Genomic DNA, 22,760 nt, shown 5'->3' with positions numbered 1-22,760 from the left:
TGTGTAGTAAAAAGTAGATCACCCTACCATGGCACATTCATGTTAACACGAATAGCCCAGGGCAAAGTATGTGTTTTGCTGACTTTAGAATGTAAATGTTGATACTCTCTCTGCAGGTGACACATTTAAATATGACATTTTTGCAGACAGAGTTCAGAAAATACTAATTTTGTGTTTACAAAGTGTATCTAAAGCCCACATTGATTTAGCCTTGTATGGAGTAAGGTATGGTTAAATCCACCAGCCTACGACCCCCACATCTGTTTATTATTGGTAAGAATAGCCTTATTCTGTCCTGTAGATACAAAGGGAAGTAAAAAGAAATCTTTTCAAAACAAGAAATACCCCCTCTGACAGACAGCATTGAAACAGATAGAAAAAATACAAAATGAATCACCAGAACTGAAACTGAGGTGAAATATTTCAAACCTTCAGTCCCAGTGTCAGAGGCTACGAGGACAAAAGCTCATCAGTCTACCCAAAAGTTAAAAAAAAGTTATATTGTGCCATTTAAACCTAAAAAAAACAACAATTGCACATTTTTAACAATTTGCACCTTTTGGCTCTATTTCTTACCGGAAAATGCAAATTCTGTAAGTGTCTCCATGTCAAGTTAGCTGCACAAATAGTTTGTGCTGTATTGTTTTTCTACCACTAGATATCAGCATAACACAATCTACATACCACTTGCATACTTTTTGTTCGGTTTACTGTGTTTCTACCATTAGAGGTGAGTAACTGTGTATAGGGATTTGAATAACACCCAGGAATTGGGTTTTCATTTAGAGGTCTTCTACTTTTTCTTCTGTGAACCTCACCACACATCATAAAACATACACACAGAATTTCGGAATTTTAAAAATGGCCGAGACCAATACAATGTTAAAATGCCTTTTTTATTTACCAGAAAGTGAATATTACAGCGAGAAATGAGAATTCGACCCCAAAATCGCCTTTCACCCCCTCAGTGTGCTTTGCTGCGTCTCACAGTAAACCATAGAAACATAAAAGATTATTAACAAGGCCACATAGTACTGAGGACTGAAGCAGGGAGTGAACAGGTGACAGCCTATATTGAATGGGGGCGCATGGGGCAGATCTGGCCAATGCTCCTTCCCTCACATGAGAGCCGAGACAGGTAAGGCAACCAGGATGTAAAACTTGGCCAGCATCTCAGGGAGGTGTGAGGTGTGCTGAACAAGGCAGTATCTGCTGCAATGACACTCTTGCCACTGGAGTGCAGCAACACATTGTTCTGTGGGGGTCTTGACATATCCTAGAATTTAAGGGAAATTTCTGTATGCAGAGCATTCAAGTAGATATCATGAAATCAAAACATTAAAATGTTCCCATCAAATGACAATAAGTTATTTCTTTGTATAAAATCTCCTGCAACCTTTTTCCAAACACAACATATGACTTTTTAGTGTCTGTTTTTATTATCAAATATCTTTTCAGTCCAAACTGTTTTTTTCCCCATTGCCTTGGGCTCTCTGCCTAAAGCCGCCTTGTGTTATCTCAACAGTGGGAATAACTTCAGCTGGAAGGTACAAAGACATGGAAAAAAAGCACAAAAAAGACTAGGCAGAAAGGACAATGGGTGGGGAGATAAAGTAGCAGAACTATACAAAACAAAAATCCTTTTCATGTAACATATGTAATTATAATTACACAACACTATGTCTACTGAAACCTGCCCATTTTGCTTCAGCAAAAGTTTTCGATAGAAATAAGAATTCCAGTAATTTCCATGTGGCTTCACATGCATGAGCTGCTTGTTCAGTGTATTTTTAAAAAACTATAAGGGGCTGTTAACACTGACAAACGTGGGTTACATTTGCACAGGCTTGAATAAACCCTTAACCACAACTTTTATGGTGAACCTGAAATTCCGAAGCAGCAGACACCATTCAGTGCCTGGCTCCTTTATACTGAAATCCAAAGCTAACTGCCTTCAGCAAATGCACAGGAGCACTAAGATTTGTGTTGAGCAGAAAGGAGGAAGCAGAAATGCACATAATGGGGAACATGACTGTAATCCAAGTTTCTCACCTAGAATGGCAATCTTATTCTAAAGTTTTAATGAACTCCAGATACAAGAATTAGGACCCTAGGCAAGATGGAGTACATCGAGTGAGAGGGAAAGCAGAAGCAAGCTCTGCCTTCAGTTGGCCAGGAGATGGCATTCTGTTGTCAGTACATCCTTGGATTCCACTGTCAGTTGAAGCCAACTTAGATACTGATGGACAGACGAAGCTCCTTACTACCTCTCTCCAACATCTCTATCAATATAAAAGTTGCCAAATAACTTGTTTCAAAGCGGAAATCCATTCATTGTCCTTAGTTGTAGAAAGGGTAAAATCCACCAGTTGTTTCCCTGCTGAAACGTCTTCTTGCTTTCTGTCCTGGTGACCGCGGTGTCTCCAAGACAGTCACATTGCTGCCTATGAGCCCCCTTGAGGACGGGGGGGGGGGGGGATGGCCCCTCATTTTCATTCCTATTGATACAGAACAGAAAAATCTCCCCAGTGGAGATACAGGCACCAATATTACTGATTGAGGATCAAATCCCTTCCCCATTACCTTTAAAGGAAAAAAATACTTTGGAACAAGTGTGGTGTCGGCTGGGTGTCTGACCCTGATACTTTTACAATGGTGTCAAATACATTTACTGTTCTAAAGAATATTATAGGAATACCTTGATCCAGGAAATTTTTGATTGCTCATGTGGTGTCAGAAAGGAAACCATTACCCTCATGCTTGTGAGGCTATAGGCATTGTATTGGTAATGGCTCATTTAAGTTATCCTTAATGCCCAAGTCAAAGGGAGTAAGTATTTAAAACTTCCAAGCTGCCATCTAAACAGTTATGCTGTAGCCAACTGCACTATAAAAATGCACACTGCAGCTGCAAAGACCCCCACCTCTATCTCCTACAGAATCTAACCCTATGATCAATACTGATAAAATACAATGCAGAACAGGGACATGTGCACAGCAATCCAGGTGAAACGGATACCATAATCCTGAATGCTTGTAAACATCTCCCTACAATGACTAATGCAAAGAATAGTTCATCAAAATATCTGAAAAGACAAATGTCATTGTTACCCATAGCAACCACATCCTCCTTCCTCTGATGCAACACAGAACAGAAGAATCTGGTGTTATTTAAAGGGCAACAGAAACTAGTCTTAACTTCTGACATTTTAGCAAGAAGGGGCATCTTATTATATTAATTCTGCATTTAACAGACCACTTAACATTAAATTGCTAAATCTCAAAAATATGATTTATTGAGTGTTCAACATTTAAAGAGTCCCTGTCCAAACACATACCGGTTTTAATCCTGTTCTGTGCAGAACTGGTCACCCCAAGTATACCAGGAGACTAACATTTCTGGAAGTGTTCATCTCCACTGTCCCCTGCAGCTTTCCCTGGTTTTCCCTCTGAACCCATATAACTACTCTCTCCTGCAGTGACCAGGGGTCAGCACGACAATGATTGGTAATGGAAGCAGGAACGGTAAGTATGTACAATTTATTTTACAGGTACGTGTTTGTATTAGAACATTTTTAATATGATAATCCTTGGGTATGTACGTCTGCTGGTCTCAGCACCATCCATGGCTTGCCAACTGCTGTGAACTACAGGTACCAGTCTCCTGCCGTGAGATATATATTAGTGATAGGTACTGGGCTCCCTACTATTTTTTTGTATGCAAAAGAAGAATCCTAGGTGGGAGCCTTAACTGAAATGCGGGAAAACATTTTTAAAAAAAACGGTCTGCCAATTTTGCATTTTATTTATCTTTGAACACTGTATAATTTCTTTTCTGAAGTTAGTGTTCTTTATATCAGATGATAGCCCACTTTTAAATAATGAACTTAAGCCTAAAAGCTGTCTGGGTCTTAGGGACATTTATAAAAAACAAAAAAAAAAAAAACAAAAACTTGTACAGGCCAAGTCTTGTTGAGGTTGCTTCAAGTAGACCTTAATAATAGTTAAAAGTCCATAGCATTGGATGTGCAGATATGAACAAAAGAGCATGCAGAGGGGAAACCGTGGATTTATACTTGGGCTTACCCCACAGCTCATTAATTTTGCCAAAGGGAGCATGCAAAAAAAAAAACAAACAAAAAAAAAAAAATCATGGCTAAAAATCACTAATCACATTTATCACTGAACTCTTTGTCTTGAGTTATATTTGAATATGAAACTAAAAATTTATTAACATCCATGTTTTATAGAGAAGATTCAACATGACTGCTCAACACTGTGCCCTATTTGTTCCTACACATCCACTGTTTGACACATCCTGAGAGTCCATTTATCGATGGCTGTGGCTCTGCAATGGGGTCACACTCTGAGTCCCCAAAAATCAGGAGTTTTTGTCCAAGTTTTTTCTTTTATAAGCCATATTTACTTTATCAGTTTATAGAGCAAAACCCACCAACATCCCCAGTGCAGCCACAAGTTTTTTTGCTACGCATCCAATGTGTAAGATATTTTAGGAAGCCTTTTGTTTGTAGTAAATGTGGTCTCACTATGGGATCACATCCTAGGCCTCCATTAAAATGAAAACACGTAGGGTCTTCTTATGTTATCGATTCATAGAGTAAGACCCAACAAAGTCCCCCAAGACAGTAACTGTGCTTTGTCTCTGGATGGACTCACAATCCGCCAATCAGCACGCCCTGCTCCACACTTGTGCAAAACATGTCCATGAAACAGTGAACGGTACAAATAATCCTTAAAACATAACAGAAGTTTTGTAATTTTGTCCTTAAACTTGTCACATCTATTTTTGAAAAGGTCTAGAAACATTTTAATTTTTAAAGAGAAAATTAGAAATTTTTGTATGTTTTATTTGCACAAATCTGCCGACCATCCCCTGCAAGTCTTCCCAGAAATGATCACAGAACAGAAACACCACCATGAATACAAATCGAGAACCTTACCAGAGGTTAAAAAGAAACATAATAAAATAATTATTAAAGACCCCCACCCCATTCCAGAAGAAGTAGTTACAAAAATAAATAGATGTTTGGACATTTGACCACGAGACACACAGGTAATTCTCTCTCGGTCGGAAGCTCAAGCTGCAGAGTATAATTTAAACCGCGTCAGTGCGGAGAGACCATAACCCCCCTCCCCTTCCCCACCAAATCGGAAAGGGTAAAAGAGATGTGACCCACTCCCCAGGAATAAATTAAACTTCATACACTCGGTGCTGTATGTTTGAGGTAAGATGGTTTAGTTCCACAGTTTGTCTGGGCTTTTGTGCGTCCGCCTCCGTTTCACCTCCGCTCCTTTGCGCGGTTGGGTGAGAAACCTTTCTCTCCTCTTTCCCACCCCTGTGCGGTAGGTTGTTCTTGGACTGTGTTGCGTTCCCCCCTCCATAGTGGCGAGGTTCTTACAGCACCTCCTGGGCTGCGCAGCCGCCACCCACTGTGAAGCGGAATTCCTGGAGGTTGGAAACTCCGTGGAAGTGGACGAAAGCTCCGGCCACGACGAACACATGGAACAGCTGGTGGGAGTGAAACTGTGAAAAGAGAGAGGAAAATTAATGGCTAGAACAATCTTTGGTTATATAAATTAGCGGTTTAGTTTTGAAGTGTGTCTAGCAATTTTTTTTTTCAGGAAAGGCTAGGCAAAGATTTGAAGCTCTTCAGGTTTTTTTTACTGCTATCCCATGCAATGTTAAGAGAGATCCCTGTTCCAGTGATAACAGTTTCACCAGACAGGAAGTGAGGATAAATCTCCAATAGCAGCAAAAATTAGATTTAGATACTAAAAGTAGTCACAATTATCATACATATGTAAATATGGAAAATTACTTCGGGTAAAATTACAATATCTCAATCTGTAGTGACTAAAAGAGACACATTGATGGTATGCAGCTCTTACCCAGATGTCACACTTTCCAGGGAAGAATCGTTCGGGAATGCGGGCAGCATACAGTGCAGCTCCTGTGATGTACAGACACGCCATGAGAATCAACCAGCCAATCTGGCCCATGGTGGCGGCTTTCAGGAACCCCTCAGCAATGACAAAGTGCAATGTGGGGATGATCCCGCTGAGGCCCAGACCCACAAACACACCTGCAGAGGGGGACATAAGAACAGGTCATGTGACAAGCTCTCAGATGAGCAAAACAAAAAAATTCCTCAGCACTCATTCCAGTGTAAAAAATAACTAACTAAACTGGTTCTGATCTATAATGTATCGCTTCAGCTGTCAGATATGCACACGCTCAGTGACAGTTAAACAAGCCATGTCATAGTAGAGAAAAATAAGGGGGATTGAAATCCCACTGTTAAAGTGGCTCTATAGGCAAAATAAAAAACGTACATACGAGTCTGTCAGTAGCATTAACACTGCAGTTATTTTTTATCACATTACCTCTGTATTATTACGTGTTACTATTGCCAGTGGAGAAGGTTTTTTCTACTTCCTTTAATAGGGTGACAACGCTGTTTGTTCTGTAGTGAAATCACAGTAGAGCTGTAACCCCATACAGTTACCAAATATTTCTCACTATAGTTGGCCTTTAAACAAGCTATTCTATACTAGAAAAGGAAAAAAAAAAATATTGAGTGCAGTCACACAATGAAGGAAAAGACTGCATGTGGCCACGTCTTGGCCTGAACCTAGAGTTCAGCTTCTCTTTTCACCTTTGGACAATAAAAATGCTTTTAAAAGTGAAAACAAAAAAAGCCAATACAATTAATGTTAAAAACTGTCCCCCACCTCATAACCACACTTGCCTACTATTTGTAGTAGAGTTCTGTGTAAATACCTATTTTTTTAAAAATCGACTTCAGTGTGGTCATGTAATCTGTGGACTCCAGCTCCTGTGTGTCATTGCAGCAGATGGGCTCTGGGAATTTAGCCCCATTGTCAAGATGTGGCTCACAGATCACATGACTAAACAGAAGGGGGGGAAAAAAAAAAAAAGAAAAAAGGTATTTACAAAAGAACTCTTTTCCAAACCATAGGTGACGTGGGTGTTGGGAATGGGAAGCTTTTACTTCCAATTTAAAAGCATTTTTATTGTCCAGGGAGGAAAAGTGGACATTATTCTGGAGTTCAGCTTGAAACAATGCCTTACTCTTGGGGTAATTATTATTTTTTTTGGGATGCAACATCATGTGGCTGGACACCATGGGGTCTTTGATTAAAAATGACAAATCCCATAATTCAATGGGAATCCACTGAAATGCTGGGTATGCACACAGGTGTCACTTAAGGCTGTTCACGGACTGTGGGCATTGGTTAGACCTGCAGGCAGGACACAACCAGGAGCAGTGTAATTATACCTGCCAGAAGGAGGCGACAGCTCTCCGGGTAAATTACAGATCGGAGGAAACACATCAGGGCAACATTATTTTTGCTGATGGACATAACAGCAGCACCTGATTGCACATACTAAAAGTAACGAGGAACTGGGAGCAGAAGGGACATCTTTGGGGGGTACAAGGTAAGGACATACACTAACATTCAGCTTTAAGATGTACCTATTACATTGTTGAAAACTAGTGTATGTACTCGGACTTGGGGTGTATGTCCCTCCGACTCAGTAATGCAGGAAGTATTTCTACATTTCCCAATTAAATTATGCATTGTACATCACAAATTATAATCAGATTTTATAGTGGTGCTGGCTCTGACATCATTACTAACAATTCTGGAATGATTTTTTTTTTTGAGTCTGGTAGAACAAGATTTACATGCTGATTATTAGCCATATGAGGAGTCAGATCCTAGCAGGAAGTATTAGATAGAAGGAAGGGTAGGAGATTACACCGCAGAGCCAAGACGATGAAAACACTCCAATTATAAATCTCAAAAGCCGCCATCTGACCCAACAACATCTCCCAAATCTTCCCTGTCAGGCCAGTGCACTCTTCTTTGGGGATTAACTTCGGCAACTGTGACTATGGTCAGAGACACACAGCCTGAGAAGCTATTGGCACCGCTTCTTTATGCAGTGCAGGTTTATTTGTGAGTGGAGTTACAACTAATATTCCTTTAGGACTCTTGAAACAACTGCCTGGAACCATAAAAACATGGCACAGATACAGCCTAACAACAACAACTGAAATGGAAACTGTCTGATCTTAACCAGAAGTTTAACCTACTTATATATTACCTTCCCCGAAATGTATCTATACTCTAATGATAGATTTTTAAATGAAACCTTTTTACAGACCTTAATTTAGACCCAATGGTGTCATCACTGGGTCTCTGTGCATCTTTATATAATGCAGGAACATCATGACTAGTAGGAGCAGCTAGGATGTTGGGTGGATACCTGACTGCTAAGCTTTCATGATTAAAATTGAAACCTATTGAATGGAAAGGGGCAGGCTAGGGTCAGTCATGCTGGGGTGGAAAGGTGAATAAATGTCCTCCAGCCAGGACATTAAGTGGGCTCTGTGTGGCTTGCTGCAATATTCAATGCACATTGTGAGAACCCATAGTGTGCAGTGAAACCAGAGTAAGCAAATTCAGTACAAAACAGCAGCCTGTACAAATTTGCAAGACTGAATGTAAAGCTGGAGTTCAGTTTTAAAGCCCCAAAATTCACTTTTCTTTGGTTGTTGTCAAACTAGTTAGAACAAGTCATTGCTGTCTGTGTCCCCACTGGGAGGGCTTTCACTCACTTACTTTTGTGGTGACTCCCTAAATTTCAGGGAGTAACAGAATGGGCAGACAGATTCTAAATCTGCCTCATTGCTGAAAACTAGAACACTTGACTGAAGGTGGACAGAGCTCCTCAGTTTATTTGTTCTTAACCTCCCTATTGGTAGGATTATGTCAGTATTTCTGTGCTCAAAGCGGTACATTTTTTTCATGGAAATATGTTGTTTTTTTTATTGTCGGCCTGTAATTTTTTAGGAATAACTCACTGAAATCTGTCCGAACAAAAGTCTAGTAAACATTCCGGGTATGATAAAATTTGAAGCACAAAATCATAAATTATAAAATCATAAAAAATAATAATAATTTTAATTCAATAATGTAATAAAACCAAAATTTGAAATATAGCACCAAGTTCGCACATCACTGAGCAAAGTCGCAGAATCGGTTTCAGTGTCTGATGACAAATTTCCCCACGAATCATTATCACTCAATTCTGCAAGTGGTTCTAATTTACTATCGCTGTTCTCTAGCCAGTCTAAAACCAATTTTGACCTAAAAGGGACGCTTTCTGGATGCCATTGACGTTTCTCAGTTTCCAGGCAGAAAGAACAGTAAAAATGCAGGCAGAGCACAGGACAAAGCACTCGGGACAAAATGTATCTGAAATGCTTTGATACAGTAATGTAATACTATCAGATTTTAGTGTATTGAGTGAATGTCACATTTTTGACTTTCCTGCAGGTTCCATCCCCCGTACGTCCCATACGTCCCAATGCTCACAGGGAACGGAACCCGGAAGACAGATGCTGGCATTGGCCGGAGGATATTGCTGGGGACACTGCAGGGGGGACATCACGGGAGCACAGGACAAGGTAACTGCTGGAGGGATCCCTGAGCAACGCTGCTGTGTATTCCCGAGTGTAGCTCGGGGTTACCGCTTCTGGTACTGAAAGTTAACCCTAAGCTACACTCAGGAATACCGCCAGGGGGGTTAAACTGGGACCATGCACAAAATAAAGTCAGTCTGGACAGAAAAGAGCTAGATGATGCTGGATGTCCCAAAGCCAGGCAATGAGGCGGATTCTATCTGATTTGCAGCTTCTAATGCTCATTGGTGTACTACACGGTTCATTCTGCAAGGGAATATATATATAATTATATATAATGTGTGTAAAGTGCTGCATAAATTAACAGGGCTATACAAGTACCTGAAATAATATTTGTCTTTAGTAAATCAACCCAGGGATGCGCAGATTAGATCACCCGATGCTCGAGACATGCAGTACCGGGCGACGGGGAGGTGTTTTTTTTTTTTTTTTTTTTTTTACAATTAGCCCTGCTGTGGGCAAGCAGCAAAGTTTATTATTATTATTTTTTTCTTTTTAAAGTCAGCAGCTACAGTTTTTGTAAAGCCTCTGCTCAAATACTGTGTGACAAAAAATTGCATTACCCATCATTTTATTCTATAGGGCCTTTATAAAAAAATAAATAAATAAATATATATGTATGGAGAATCTAAGTAACTTCCTAAGAAAATAATGCAGATTTCTATATGTGGAGAGAAATGTCAGCATTGCCCTGGTATGCAAGTTGTTAAAGAAGCAGACACCAGAGCTTGATTTGGCTCCTCAGCATGCGCTTCTACTGAGCACCCAAGTGCTTCTGTGTGAGAGGGTAATCTGAAGGGGTCAGTGCCTCATTAATTCGCTCAGCAAATGCACTTCTGCTGAGTGCTCACAGAACCCAACACTCCCCTTACCTGATGAGCACCCAATCAGAGCTCAAAACACTGCAAGGTCTCTCCCCTCCCTGCTTGTCCCCGGGTGCGGTGCTGGAGGCAGGGAGGTAAGCAGCACAATGCGAAAAACATTAAAAGTTTAAGTCGCCATAAAGCCCCTTTTGTTTATTAAAGCCCCGGACATTCCTAAAAGCACCTCTGCCTAATAAAAAGTCAATCCTTCCTGTTATCAATAAATACCTTATTTAAATATGGTTTTGGTTATTGTGCAGTGAAATCAGAGTAAGCAATTTCAGTCCAGGAGAGGAGTCTAGCCTTCTGTTCACTCTTGTACAGAGTTCAACTTTAGAATTTTAGGAAAGTAGTCGAGATACGTCCTCTTGCCAGGCCGTATTGAACAGGTAGACACACAGAACACTTGTGGCTGTTGTAGAATATGAGGTACTTACCAGCCCTTACTCCACGATACTCAGGTGTTGCAAAGAGGTCCCACTGTGATACGATGATGGCGGCGATCCCCAAGACGCATATGATTATTAGGTAGATATAACATGGCTGTGGGTTGCAGTAAAACGAGTAGTAAAGCCACGGAACAAAGCTGCCCATGATGAGAAGTGCAATTCCAGAGTAATCCAACCTGGAGAGTGAGAGAAAAAAAAAAATAGAATAGGGTCAAAAACCTAGGAAAGGAGGCATTACAAGATATTTTTTCTCTGATAATGTTGGTTCTGGAACTTACTTGGAGAAGACACGTGACACTCCCTCTGAATGGCAATACACAGTATGAAAAAGCCAGGAGAATGAAAGGCAAAGGATGGCACCCAGGAAGAAGAGCCCAATCACCACCTTTTCCTGTACTGGAGCGATGAACGCCATGTTGGGCCGAAACATATAGAAAATACCCAGACATAGGAAAAAGACACAGCCTGCAACAAACACAAAGTTTTTAGGTATGGTGTGGGGTGGGGTGTTAGGCAAATTTCTTTAATTAAACAATTAAGTGAATAGGTTGTTGTATTTCTGTTATGACCTTTCCTTGTACCCAAACCTGTCATTTCTCTAGTGGAAAAATCAAGCAAATATATGAAAATTAACAGCAAAATATGTTTTGATTACAGTGTTGTTTTAAAGTAAAGGCTTCATTTTCTTAACAGTGCACTGGAAAATGATTAAAGTTAGATTAGGTGCGGGTTACTCAAAGATAGACCAGCTTTATCCCCACTTAGCATGATAAAACCTTTCAGAAAAGTTCCACAATGCTGCCAGTAGGAGGCACACAAACACCAATACAGATGAACAGATAACCCCAGGAGGTTCAGGAAGCAGCTTGTATACAGTCTACAGTGAGCAGCTGCCTTTGTTTAGGCTCCAATCTCCCATCACATATTCCTCACCCTTCCTCTTATTTCTAAATACCACCATGCCACTGGCAACACAGATGGACAATGTAATGCAAACAAACCTAGAAACTTCACAATTGGAAAAAAAAAAGAAAAAAAAGTTTTCTTATTCTCCATTTTATCTGTAAAAGGGCAAAAGGCAATGTGATCTTCTTGGTGGCACAGTAGCTATGTTCTCGCCATAATTGTGACCTGAACACCACATCAAGGTGAGGTACACTATAAATACAGTGATTACACAAAATATATTAAACAAAGCTTTGTGTGCCTCTAACGAAATAGCCAAGATGAAATAAAAAAAATAAATACACACACACACACACACACACACACACACACTTTTTTTTAAAATGTCCCTGTACAGTACTATGCATTTAAAGTGCACTTTATAAAGAGTTTTGAACAGATAAAAGACTTTTTTGTTTTACCTTTTTCTGACCTCCGGAACAGATTAATTGGTTTTCAATGCATTCCTATGGGAAACCGCGTTTCGGTTTACGAATGTTTCGCAATACGAAAAGTCCCGCAGAACACATTAAATGCGTAAAAACGTGTATATATATATATGTATATATATATATATATATATATATATATATATATATATATATATATATATATATATATATATATATACATATACACATATATACACATATACATACACACACACACACACACACACACACACACACACACATACACATACATATACACATTGTGTGTGTGTCAGCCCTTCCCCAATGCAACTATACCCACAAGTACATCATGTCCCTGATCTGTAGAGCATGCTGATTTGATTCCTCAACAGTGGCATATACTATCCAACGGTTTTATTTACCTATAAATTCCAGCACAGGTTTAGTTTGGTTTGGAGAATTGTTCAGACAGACTGCCCCCCATTGAGATTTTGGAAGGCTTTGACAATATTTCACAGACACAACTAGGGCCCTAGAAGATCACAGTAGAGGTCTATGGGCTGGTGTCCACACACAAACCATCAGTGTGCAATATATGAGAAGATCTGGAAAGGGGAAACATTTTTGTAACCACCAAGTTTCCTATATTGTATGAGTTCTAAAACATGATAGTGACCACAAGGATTGTTCTGCAGCTTATGTTAGAGTCTTCTAAAGTTATTTTTTGGAAACTCAACTTGCCTTTAGAAACAGAAAAGTTCTTCAGCACTCAATAAGGTTGGACAGCAAAGAAACCTGCTGTGTAAAAAAATAAAACAAAGGAAAGGACAAAGAGTACTTTGTCCTCATGAAGTACTGTATGTATTAGTCTCAGGTGGCCCCAGAAACACCGTATTATGTATTACTGGCTGCAGTCGGCGTTCTGATACTGGAAAACATTTGGTCAATCTAGCCTGATGTTTTAAACCTAACTTTGAATTTTACATGCAATCGCCTTACTCTTGTGCGCACCCTTTAAGAAGCATTTTTATAAAACATACTTCATAGGCACGCACTTCAAGGCATTCTCTTTTGTCCTAAAATACACAACAAATCTCCCTGTCCGTGGCAAGCACTAGTTAAGGAAACTAGTCTTGGAGAAAAGAAATTTAAAAACGGTTTCAACATTTGCTTGCGTATGTTGAGTCAAAATAAAACAAATATTTAGTACATCTCTGGAATACATGCGCATTTCCCTGTGTTTTTTTATCCCTCTAAACATGCTGCAAGCACAGAAAGATATATGTGTTAATGTGGCTAAAATCTAGTGTTCCCTTACCTTCCTTTTTGACATCGGAACACAACTGCAAATTCCCAAGCATGGGGTGTCAGCCCTGCCTACTTAACCTCTGGTGAATAACAAAGAACACAGACCTCTCTATTACCATAACCCCTCTTCCTCATCACTATTACCACCCCCTCATGCTCTGAGATTCTAAGGATGTGGTGTCACTCCTGCCCACTTCAATTTTTGATGGACTAACAAAAAAAAAAAAAAAAAAAAAAAAAAAATGGAGACCTGTCTCATCCCCCCCCCCCCTCGCCACACATGACCCCTCATCATCACTATGATCCCGCCTCCTCATTACCATATAATTATATATATAATTTATTTATTTTAATTTCATCTTGGCTAATTCGTTATAGGGACACAAAGCTTTGTTTAATATATTTTGTGTAATCACTGTATTTATAGTGGAGCTGGGGAATTTGCCCTGCCCAATTCCTATTTTACTTACCCATGGATTTGGACAGCTGCCATATTTTAAGTCAACCTGCCTTTCCCAGTAAGACACAGAAGTGCATTGTGGGTTTTTACACAGGGTGGGAAGCTAGGAAATGGAGCAGAGATATAATGGATGTGAAGAAATAACATCCACAGGGAGGAGTCATTATACCATAGCATAGTATTGGGCGTTATCAAGAAAACAATGAGTCACAATTACACAAGAGAAGAGGAGTGAGGCACACATGGTGATCTGTCTCTTTCCCATAATGATAGGGGATGAAGGATAAGGAGATAAAGTTAGAATTAGGCTGATGAGAACATCTACACTGTACCACTGATCTGATTTCCAGGATGCAGATCAATCCATAAATACTTGGAAATTTTAAAAACGCAATCATGGCCTGTGTGACCTCAGTGGGGTATATTCTGTACAGCAAACTTATAGATTTCAGCTCAGGATGTCTGTCCTGCTTGGTGATTGCAACAGTACATGGAGGGGCTCAAGAAAGAAATCTGCAAATGTGCGTTTTCTGCAGCTACAAAAGAAATGGCTTGCAGAAAGAGCCAGGAGATCACGTCTTGTGCGTTTCTTTTTAACTTCACAGATTTTTTTGCCAGGGTATCAACAACAAGGAACATCCATTCTTACAGCCAATTGCTTCTAAAAGCATGACATCTGCACTGTGAATGGTTTGGGTCCGTATGAACACAATCTCCATTACCAAGTACCATCGCTGGTGGATGAATGGTGGATGGTGATTCCTCGTTTTTGAAGCTTACCAAGAAGATGGGTCCAGATGTTGCCAGTCTCTGTGTGTATCCTGAAGATGCTCTTGAAGCACGCCCTAAAGGAAGGCATGGGGGGGCGGTGACCATGCAGCAAATAATCATTGTCCTTCAGCCAATCCGGGAGCACGTCGTGAGGAATGACTCGCCATCGACCTTCCCACACCTGTATTCATGGAGAAACAAAAATTTAAGTACAAAAGAAAAGAAAAACACATCAAAAAGGTGGACACATGCATTTAACATTTGAGTTAGTGGGGCCTTTCTAGAAGCCCACCTAGAACAATAGGATGCAACAAAATTGTGGAAGAACAAGACAGGTTATAGAGTACATTAGTGCTAAACCCAAGAACAAGCCAACTCTTGGAATTAAAAGTGAAGGTCTGACAGTTAACCCATACCAGAACGAAGGGTGCTGCTTAAGGCTCTGGTAGGTCCTTGCCTGCTGTCAGCTGCTGAGAACAGAGGCAGGGAAAGAGCTTGTCTCAGCTCCGCAGATATCAATGACAAGAAAAAGGAAAGTCCTGAAAGCAGCAATTTACACAAAACCCCTGTGTAAAGCATAGGATCAGCCTCAGCCTAGACTGCGTCCAGGCCACACGACCGACGCGTTTCTCCCCGCCTGTGGGGTTTAGTCATGGGGATCCCCATGTGAGCAGGGTCTGGATGGAATGTAGGCTGAGGTTGCCCTTACTCTTTACAGCAGTGTTAATTTAATTGGTGAAAATATTTTCGTCAACGAAATTAACACTATTTGAGTCAACTAAAATACAACTAAAACTAAAATAAAATTAGCTGACTAAAATACAGCTAAAACTAAAATGGCATTTTAGTTAAAAGACTATGATTAAAATGAAATCTTATTAGATTCTTTAATCCAAGAATATATAAAATTCTAGAGAAATGTTTAAATAATGCATTACAATTTAACTAAACTCAGTCGCATTTTAGTCGACTAAAAAACGTACTGAAGATTTTAGTCAACTAAAATACGACAAGCTAAAACAATTCAGATGATTAAAATATGACAAACTAAAATGGCATTTTAGTCAAAAGACTGACTAAAAGTAAAATCAAAATTTGATGTCAAAATGAACACTGCTTTACTCCGGGGTTTTGTGTGATGTGCAGCTTTTGAGACTGTCCTTTTCTTCTCTCTGACCATTACTACTCTATCAACTGCCTAAATTCATGTGGATACAGACACTGTCCATCCAGCTTATCAGTAATCAGAAACTGCCTAAATTCAGGTTATTATTATACAGTATTTATATAGCACCAAAAGGTATGCTCAGCGCTGTACATTATAGTGGGGGACAGTACATGAGACAGTACAGTAACAAAACAATACAAGAGGGGTTTGAGGGCCCTGCTCTTTCGAGTTTACAATCTAGGAAACTAACAATCTGATTATCGGATGATCGCACCAAAGGCTGTATTTTTCTTTTGTCCGATTTTCTCATTGTGTAGAGTAGGCTTAAGGGAGCACTGTCATCCAGCTTATCAAGAATCCTAAACTGCCTAAATTCATGTTGATACAGACACTGTCATGCAGATTATCAGTAATCATAACAGTAACAAAGGCAGAACCCTGTACAGTGCTGTTATACACACTCTGGACACATTGTAACCCAATGTAAAAAACACATTACCCTTAGCTGCAAAAGGGAGACCATTTCAATAAATTTCAGTTGAAATCCTTTCAATAAATTCAAAGAGATTGGTTGTAGAGGTCACCTCAAACTGTACAAACAGCCACCACTTAATCAGACCTCCAGAAATGTAAATTCTGGACTGGTTGCTATAGCTTACATCGCAGATTATCGTCATTGTTTGCAATACTCAAGGCCTGTTCTCCATGGGTGGCAACCAAGACGTCAAACACTTTTTCAGCCACCACTTCACATGGCTGCAATGATGTTGTGTTATAGAATACATGGAAGCAGTGACAACGGACAGCAAATTGAAAAACCGCTGAGGGACCCTTTGACTGAGAATAAATTAGGCACCTCTGAAACGATTTAGTGTAAAAAAGAAACCTTTTTGCTTGTGGTTTAGCCATATTTTCAGCTTAAATGATGTGTTCCCTGAGAAGATCCCAACCCACAGATCAAAATGTGCAAAAATGCACAAAACCGCTTAAAAAAGCCATGCATGTGAACAAAAAGCATGCATGTCTCACCAAGGATAAACCAGAAGCTCCAAGTAACTCAATGAGATCACACGGAGCATCGCCTAAAAACAAACTCACTAGGACTCCATGGAGCATGTCCTTAGGATACCCCACCATGAAATCTTTCTTCCCCTCCACCACATACTAAACTCTCATCCCTGATTACAGGAAATGTGAACTCTGGCCTGTAATCACTAGCGACATTGTGCTGAAATAGAAACTGACGTCACTGCAGATACAAGGCGAAGAGGAATGCGAGGAGCAATGTTTACATGTTACCTGCTGCCGACATCTCAGCAGACAGTGTAAGATCCAATGAGTGGCCTGTCGCTTCCTAGCACAGAGATGAATGTCTGGCAAATCCCCAGCACAGATCAAAGGCATCTTCCTTTGTTGCTGGAAGATGCCCACAATACACTGAATTATAAACTTTTGCATTGCGTGTAGAAGGGATAAATCCTCTGCCAGGTCTCTACTGTTCCCCATTTCACACCTTATATCCTGTCCTGGTGACAACCTGTCACAAAGAGCAACACCGAGACAGAGGGATGAAGAAGTAGAACCTTACTTCCTGACACTAGAGAGAAGAAACAGCTATAGTTGTATTCTGGTCTAACCAAAAACCATGCTGTTTTCACAAGTATTTAAATTGCTAAATAAAAATTAAACAAAAGAGAAAACTAAGAAATGATGGGAGAAAAAGACCAAGTGGTCCATAGAGTCTGCTCTTTTTAATGGCATTGGTATGGATCTGCATTTGTGCCAACCGTGTTTACATTGACTTACTGCTGGCTGACCGATTTGCTACCTCCGCTGAAAGTCTGTTCCAAGCATCAACCACTGTTCCTGTAAAGTACGAGGTAATGCACCTCCCCGTTCCTGAACTTTGCTTCATACTAAAAAATAATTCCCTTCCTGTACCTTATTCACATACTTAATGTATTTAAAAAGTTTGTTATTTTCCCAAAGATTGTACATTTTAAGTTCCTGCAGTCTCTACTGATATGTTCTGTTCCTCAGACCTTTCACCATTTTTGCTACTAAACTCTGTACTTGTTCTATCCTATCAATATCTTTTGTAAGCGATGCTTCTAGAAATGGACACCGTATCCTGAATAAGGTCCAAATAAAAAACTGCTGGTCCATATAGAATAGTAGTCCAGTGATAACTAAAGATCTGTATAGAAGAATTAGGACCTTTTTCCTTGTTCTGAGGATTCTTCTAGTGATAACTAAAGATCTATATTGGGCGATTTAACACCTCTTTTCTTGCACCTCCAAAATTCTATTTGTTTGCCCCAAAACCAAGCCACACGGTTTGCTCATTTTGTAATGATTTGAACATGCCCAAATCTTAACTCAATTTCTTTGAAACATCTTGACACCTACTCTATCCCTCTGCCAAAAGTGAAGAAAATACCCTATACTTCTGATGTGGAAGAGTGTGACTTCCTTTCTACCCTCTCCTACAATACAATGCTGGTGGTTGGAGATTAGCTGGTCAGATACCCAAATTAGGAATGGACTATCAAGGTCTGTCTGCATACCTTACAGACGAACTCCTCCACCCGCTCCATGGCGTGATGAGCCTGCAAAAGAGGAGCCATTCCCATAAAACCTTCATCCTCCTGCACTGGCTCTTCTATGCTGTCGCTTTCCTCCGAGTTCTGTAACACAAGAGAACATAAAAGAAAATTACACAAACTTTCCAGATTATGTATTAATAACTTTTACATTTCACATTTATATCAAAACTAAACAAAAAAAGAAAGAAGGAAAAAACAAACAGTTTGGTTGCAATGAAGAAGCACCATGTGTGCAGTACGTCTGGCTGCATCCAGGGGAACGGTCAAACTAGGTGAAACCTGGAAGGTCAAATGTGCCCCCAATCATTCATTAAACAAGTTGGGGGGGCAAAACAAGTTAGTGGGGGTGGAGGGGGAAGGAACAAAGATGGGGTGTCAGTTGTTGCAATAAAGCTCTTCATACAAAATAGGGAGCAGTGTGGGCTCTGGCTGTATGTAAAACAATCCAGGCAAATGCTAGAGACCGAACTGAACAGTCCTACCACCCATGCTACAATCTGCTCTAATAAAATATTCTGCAATCCATTCAAATGCTGCCTATACAGTCTTGTTCAAGCTTTCAGGATCTCAAGTAACCCACACATAGTGATCTTTTGTAGCAGCCAACCTAATCAGACTGTAATATTGTTAGCTTGGCAAAGCCTTGCATCACATTGATGCTGCTTAGAGGATGTGCAGTCCACTACTCCATACAGGTGTCCCAGCCTGCTAGGGTACAGGCTGTAATGTGACTGACAGCTTATGATTACCAGATGATATTCAAAACTGAAGGGCTCACATCTGCCATCCCAATCAGCCCTGATCTGCAGGGAATTGTCCATGCATTTCCAAGAATCACTTCAGAAATGTCAGATAGGTACAGATCAGGCTGAATTCTAATAGGAGCTGATCTACACCAGAGAAAGATATGGCATTGCAGAGCAACCCCAAAGAACCAACTTAATGAAGAAAGCAAAAAGTGGAGTCAGGGATATATAAAGTGTTCAATCACCCTGACTGCATACACCCGATCCTCCCAATCTCCAATTGGTAAAGTTATTTCAAGTAGTTTAACTAATTACTGGTCATCCTACCATGAGAGCCCTTTATCAGGCACTTCCTGTTATAGGATGACAAGGTGACAGCACAGTTGGGAGACAGGAAATGACAGGCTACTGTCTCCTAACTGTGCTGTCACCTGTCATTTCCTGTCTTCCAACTGTGCTGTCACCTTGTCACACAGGCTACTGTCTCCTAACTGTGCTGTCACCTGTGTGACAAGGTGACAGCACAGTTGGGAGACAGGAAATGACAAGGAAATCTCCTGTCTCCCAACTGTGCTGTCACCTTGTCACACAGGCTACTAACAGACTACAAGTATACCTTTTAACACGTTACACAAATGTACAAAAAAGGAACAGTCCACTGTTTTCACTATCAGGAAACCCGCCTTGAGAAATGTCACACAGCCAACACTGGAATATTTGTAGACAGAAAGTGGCTGAAAAAAGAGGTGACAGGATATCAACAGCACTAAGAAAAACAGTGAAAGCTACAGCATTTCTGTATGGTGCGCAGTCCACAAAGCAAACTAAAATGTTATTCAGTTAGTATTTAAATACACTTACATTTTTTTTTTCTATGCATAGCTTGGTACATTACATGCTTTGCTTTGTAGTACAGCACAATGACAGATTGCCCTATAAGGGCCCCTTTACACATGGGTGAAGCACAGTAACACAGATTACATGCGTTGTTGTAATTCATTATGAATGGCACCACATTGCACCCTGGCAACAGACATCAGTTGCAGCATTGCATATGGCAACACATTGAAGTGCATGCACCATTTCTGGCAACCCACCACACTGCAATGCACTTCAGTCAGCATGGTGTCCGGGTGCCAGTGAATGAGTCCTTACTGTGCTAGACTATGAAAAAACTTTTATCTATTCTGTATGGATAAGTATGGCACAGCCAGCTCAAAAAATGCAAAAAGAAAATTTTCATTTGAACAATACAAATTCCACACACTAAAATTTCATAAACAGCAGAAGAAAGCTTTGGAAGATACACAGCTATTTACACAACATGAAGCTCCACAACTGTAGAAGGCGGTATGTTTCTATATGCTCAGAAAGCATCCCTGTATTTGGTTATACGTGAAGATTGCATTCACTATATCTCAAACAGCCCGGATCTATAAACTTCTATAAACCCACAAGACAACCATATTGATTGCTTGCAAGAAATAAAGTGCTTTACATCAGGACGAGAGTCCCTATAAGTGGAACGTAATGTGATGGGAAGCTGTATTTGGCCCTGGCTGGATGTCTGTGCAGAAAACACCATCAAGCGGGTCAATAAACACAGCAGGGCTGGTGGGGGCTGCCATAGACATTAGGGTGTGCAAAAATGCTCCTTTATGAATACCTGTCCACCTTTATCCTCTGCAAGATGTCATCCTATAACACAGAACACAATTTATTTCTTGGTGTCATGCCACTATGCAGACCATTATCTTAGGATCTTAGAATTCATGCAGGATGGCCATCAACCATTGGATTTCTAAATGCTAGATATTAGCAGTCCATGAAACCAGCTCACTCACTGGATCTGAGTTCCAAAGGTGTTAAATGGCAGCTTTTAAACATTCTTGTGAAAATGAAATTGCTGCTACAATTTTCATAGCTCTGTATTTAAAAATTGGTTCTAAATTGGTCCTAGTATGTGTGTATGTATGCATGTGAGGCAGGTACATTAGATTGCTAGCTCTTTGGGGATAGGGAGGACCGATATGAATGTACAATGTGTAAAGCTCTGCATCAATTGCAAGCCATATATAAATGGCTGAAATAAATACAAATATAGGGGCTGTTCTCTATCAAATGATATATATTTCTAAAGCCTGCAGAGAATTTCCTGAATACCAGACCAGAGAGTGCCAAATAGTTCAGCAAGAACAAATGCTTAAACAAACATTCACTCAACATCTCCCCCCCCCCACCACCACTGCACCAAATGTAGTGCATTCTGCAATCAACTGAGGGTGGACCCAGCGACAGGAGAGGCACCCGTACAAAGGACTGTGGATTGAAGGGACGCAGCTTGGACAGGAGCCTTCCCTGCCTCTGCAAGACTGATCTGCCAAAATACAGCCCTGTTGACTATTTACATTGGGGGTCATCTCCGACAGTGTAATCACCGGGGCTCTGCTGGCCATGTGACTACCGTCCCTGCACTTTACCAGAATGCAGCTCCTATGTCTGACCACTGTCTCTGCACTTCATCAAAAAGGGGTTCCACTGTGAGTGGTGGATGTCTCACTGTAATCTGCAGTGCTGAGTTGCCAATATGACAAAGTTGTCAATGTCCTGCTGTTTGTTAATTTAGGTTTTATTAACCCCTCCAATGCCTTAGCTTTATATTATTGCAATTTTTTTAACCATTCATATGTAAACTTGGGAAAAAAAAAAAAACTCTATCAGTTTTGTCCTCCTGAGGTTATCTTACATCCCCACCACCACCCTCCCTGGCCCTCCTTCGGCCTTTGTCCAAACCATTGACCTCTTTTCTAACTAACCCTACATATTTGCAAATGAGCGGGGGATGCCTGCGATTAGCTGTGCACAAGCAGCCCCAATGAATGCAATGGGATTCTGACATCTCCTGCAGCCATTTTCAGCCAATCACATGTAATCACTCAAGCAGCGATTACTTGCAGATGATTGGGCCACAGCTGATCATATGCAGACCTGCGGGGTCTCCTGCAGCTAATCACAAAATCACAAATGGCCCCATTTGGAAGCGTGAATAAAGTACTGCATTGCAAGGCCATTTACTACCAAGCCACCCCCCCCCCCCCCTTTGTGGGCAATTGCTGAAAGTCCTGGCAGAATGCAGCCCATGTGTAAAAACTCCAAGCAAGGGGACACTATATAAAGCAGTGGTCTCCAAACTGCAGCCCTTTGCTTGCTTTTATCTGGCCCTTGGGACACTAATTCACTGACACCAATGAAAGGCATAATTTCTCTTAATGACACCAATGACAGACAAATTCCTACCAATGAAATAAATGATGGGGCATAGTTCGCCCCCCCCGACACCAACAATGGGGCCCAATGACACCAATGAAGGGGCACAATACCTCCCAATGACACCAATGATGAGGCACAATTCCTCCCACTATCACACAGCGATAGGGATTGTTTACTCCCACTGCTGCTGGGACATTTTGCATTCCCATTGGCCATAGTCCGGCCC

General features: G+C 40.6%; 1 protein-coding gene across 7 annotated transcripts in view; it reads right to left on the bottom strand.

Moving 5' to 3' along the window:
- Positions 1 to 877: 877 nt before the first annotated feature.
- The window catches only part of ADIPOR2 (adiponectin receptor 2), a 104,283-nt gene continuing 82,400 nt past the window's right edge, over positions 878 to 22,760 (bottom strand). For all 7 annotated transcript variants that reach the window (XM_089671823.1, XM_089671820.1, XM_089671824.1 and 4 more), the window contains 6 exons: positions 18,480 to 18,599; positions 14,754 to 14,925; positions 11,126 to 11,312; positions 10,836 to 11,023; positions 5,910 to 6,103; positions 878 to 5,544 (listed from right to left, as the gene is read on the bottom strand). In XM_089671823.1, the coding sequence (XP_089527949.1) occupies positions 5,416 to 5,544; positions 5,910 to 6,103; positions 10,836 to 11,023; positions 11,126 to 11,312; positions 14,754 to 14,925; positions 18,480 to 18,599 (990 nt within the window). In that variant the 3' untranslated portion in view covers positions 878 to 5,415. The remainder of the gene's footprint in view (positions 5,545 to 5,909; positions 6,104 to 10,835; positions 11,024 to 11,125; positions 11,313 to 14,753; positions 14,926 to 18,479; positions 18,600 to 22,760) is intronic.

Source organism: Staurois parvus, unplaced genomic scaffold, assembly GCF_062004578.1.
Source record: "Staurois parvus isolate SC_StPar_1 unplaced genomic scaffold, SC_StPar_1.0 ptg000114l, whole genome shotgun sequence".
NCBI classification, from domain to species: Eukaryota; Metazoa; Chordata; class Amphibia; order Anura; family Ranidae; genus Staurois; species Staurois parvus.
The sequence above is the reverse complement of the archived record's forward strand: the minus strand, read 5'-3'. Positions and strand labels throughout refer to the sequence as shown.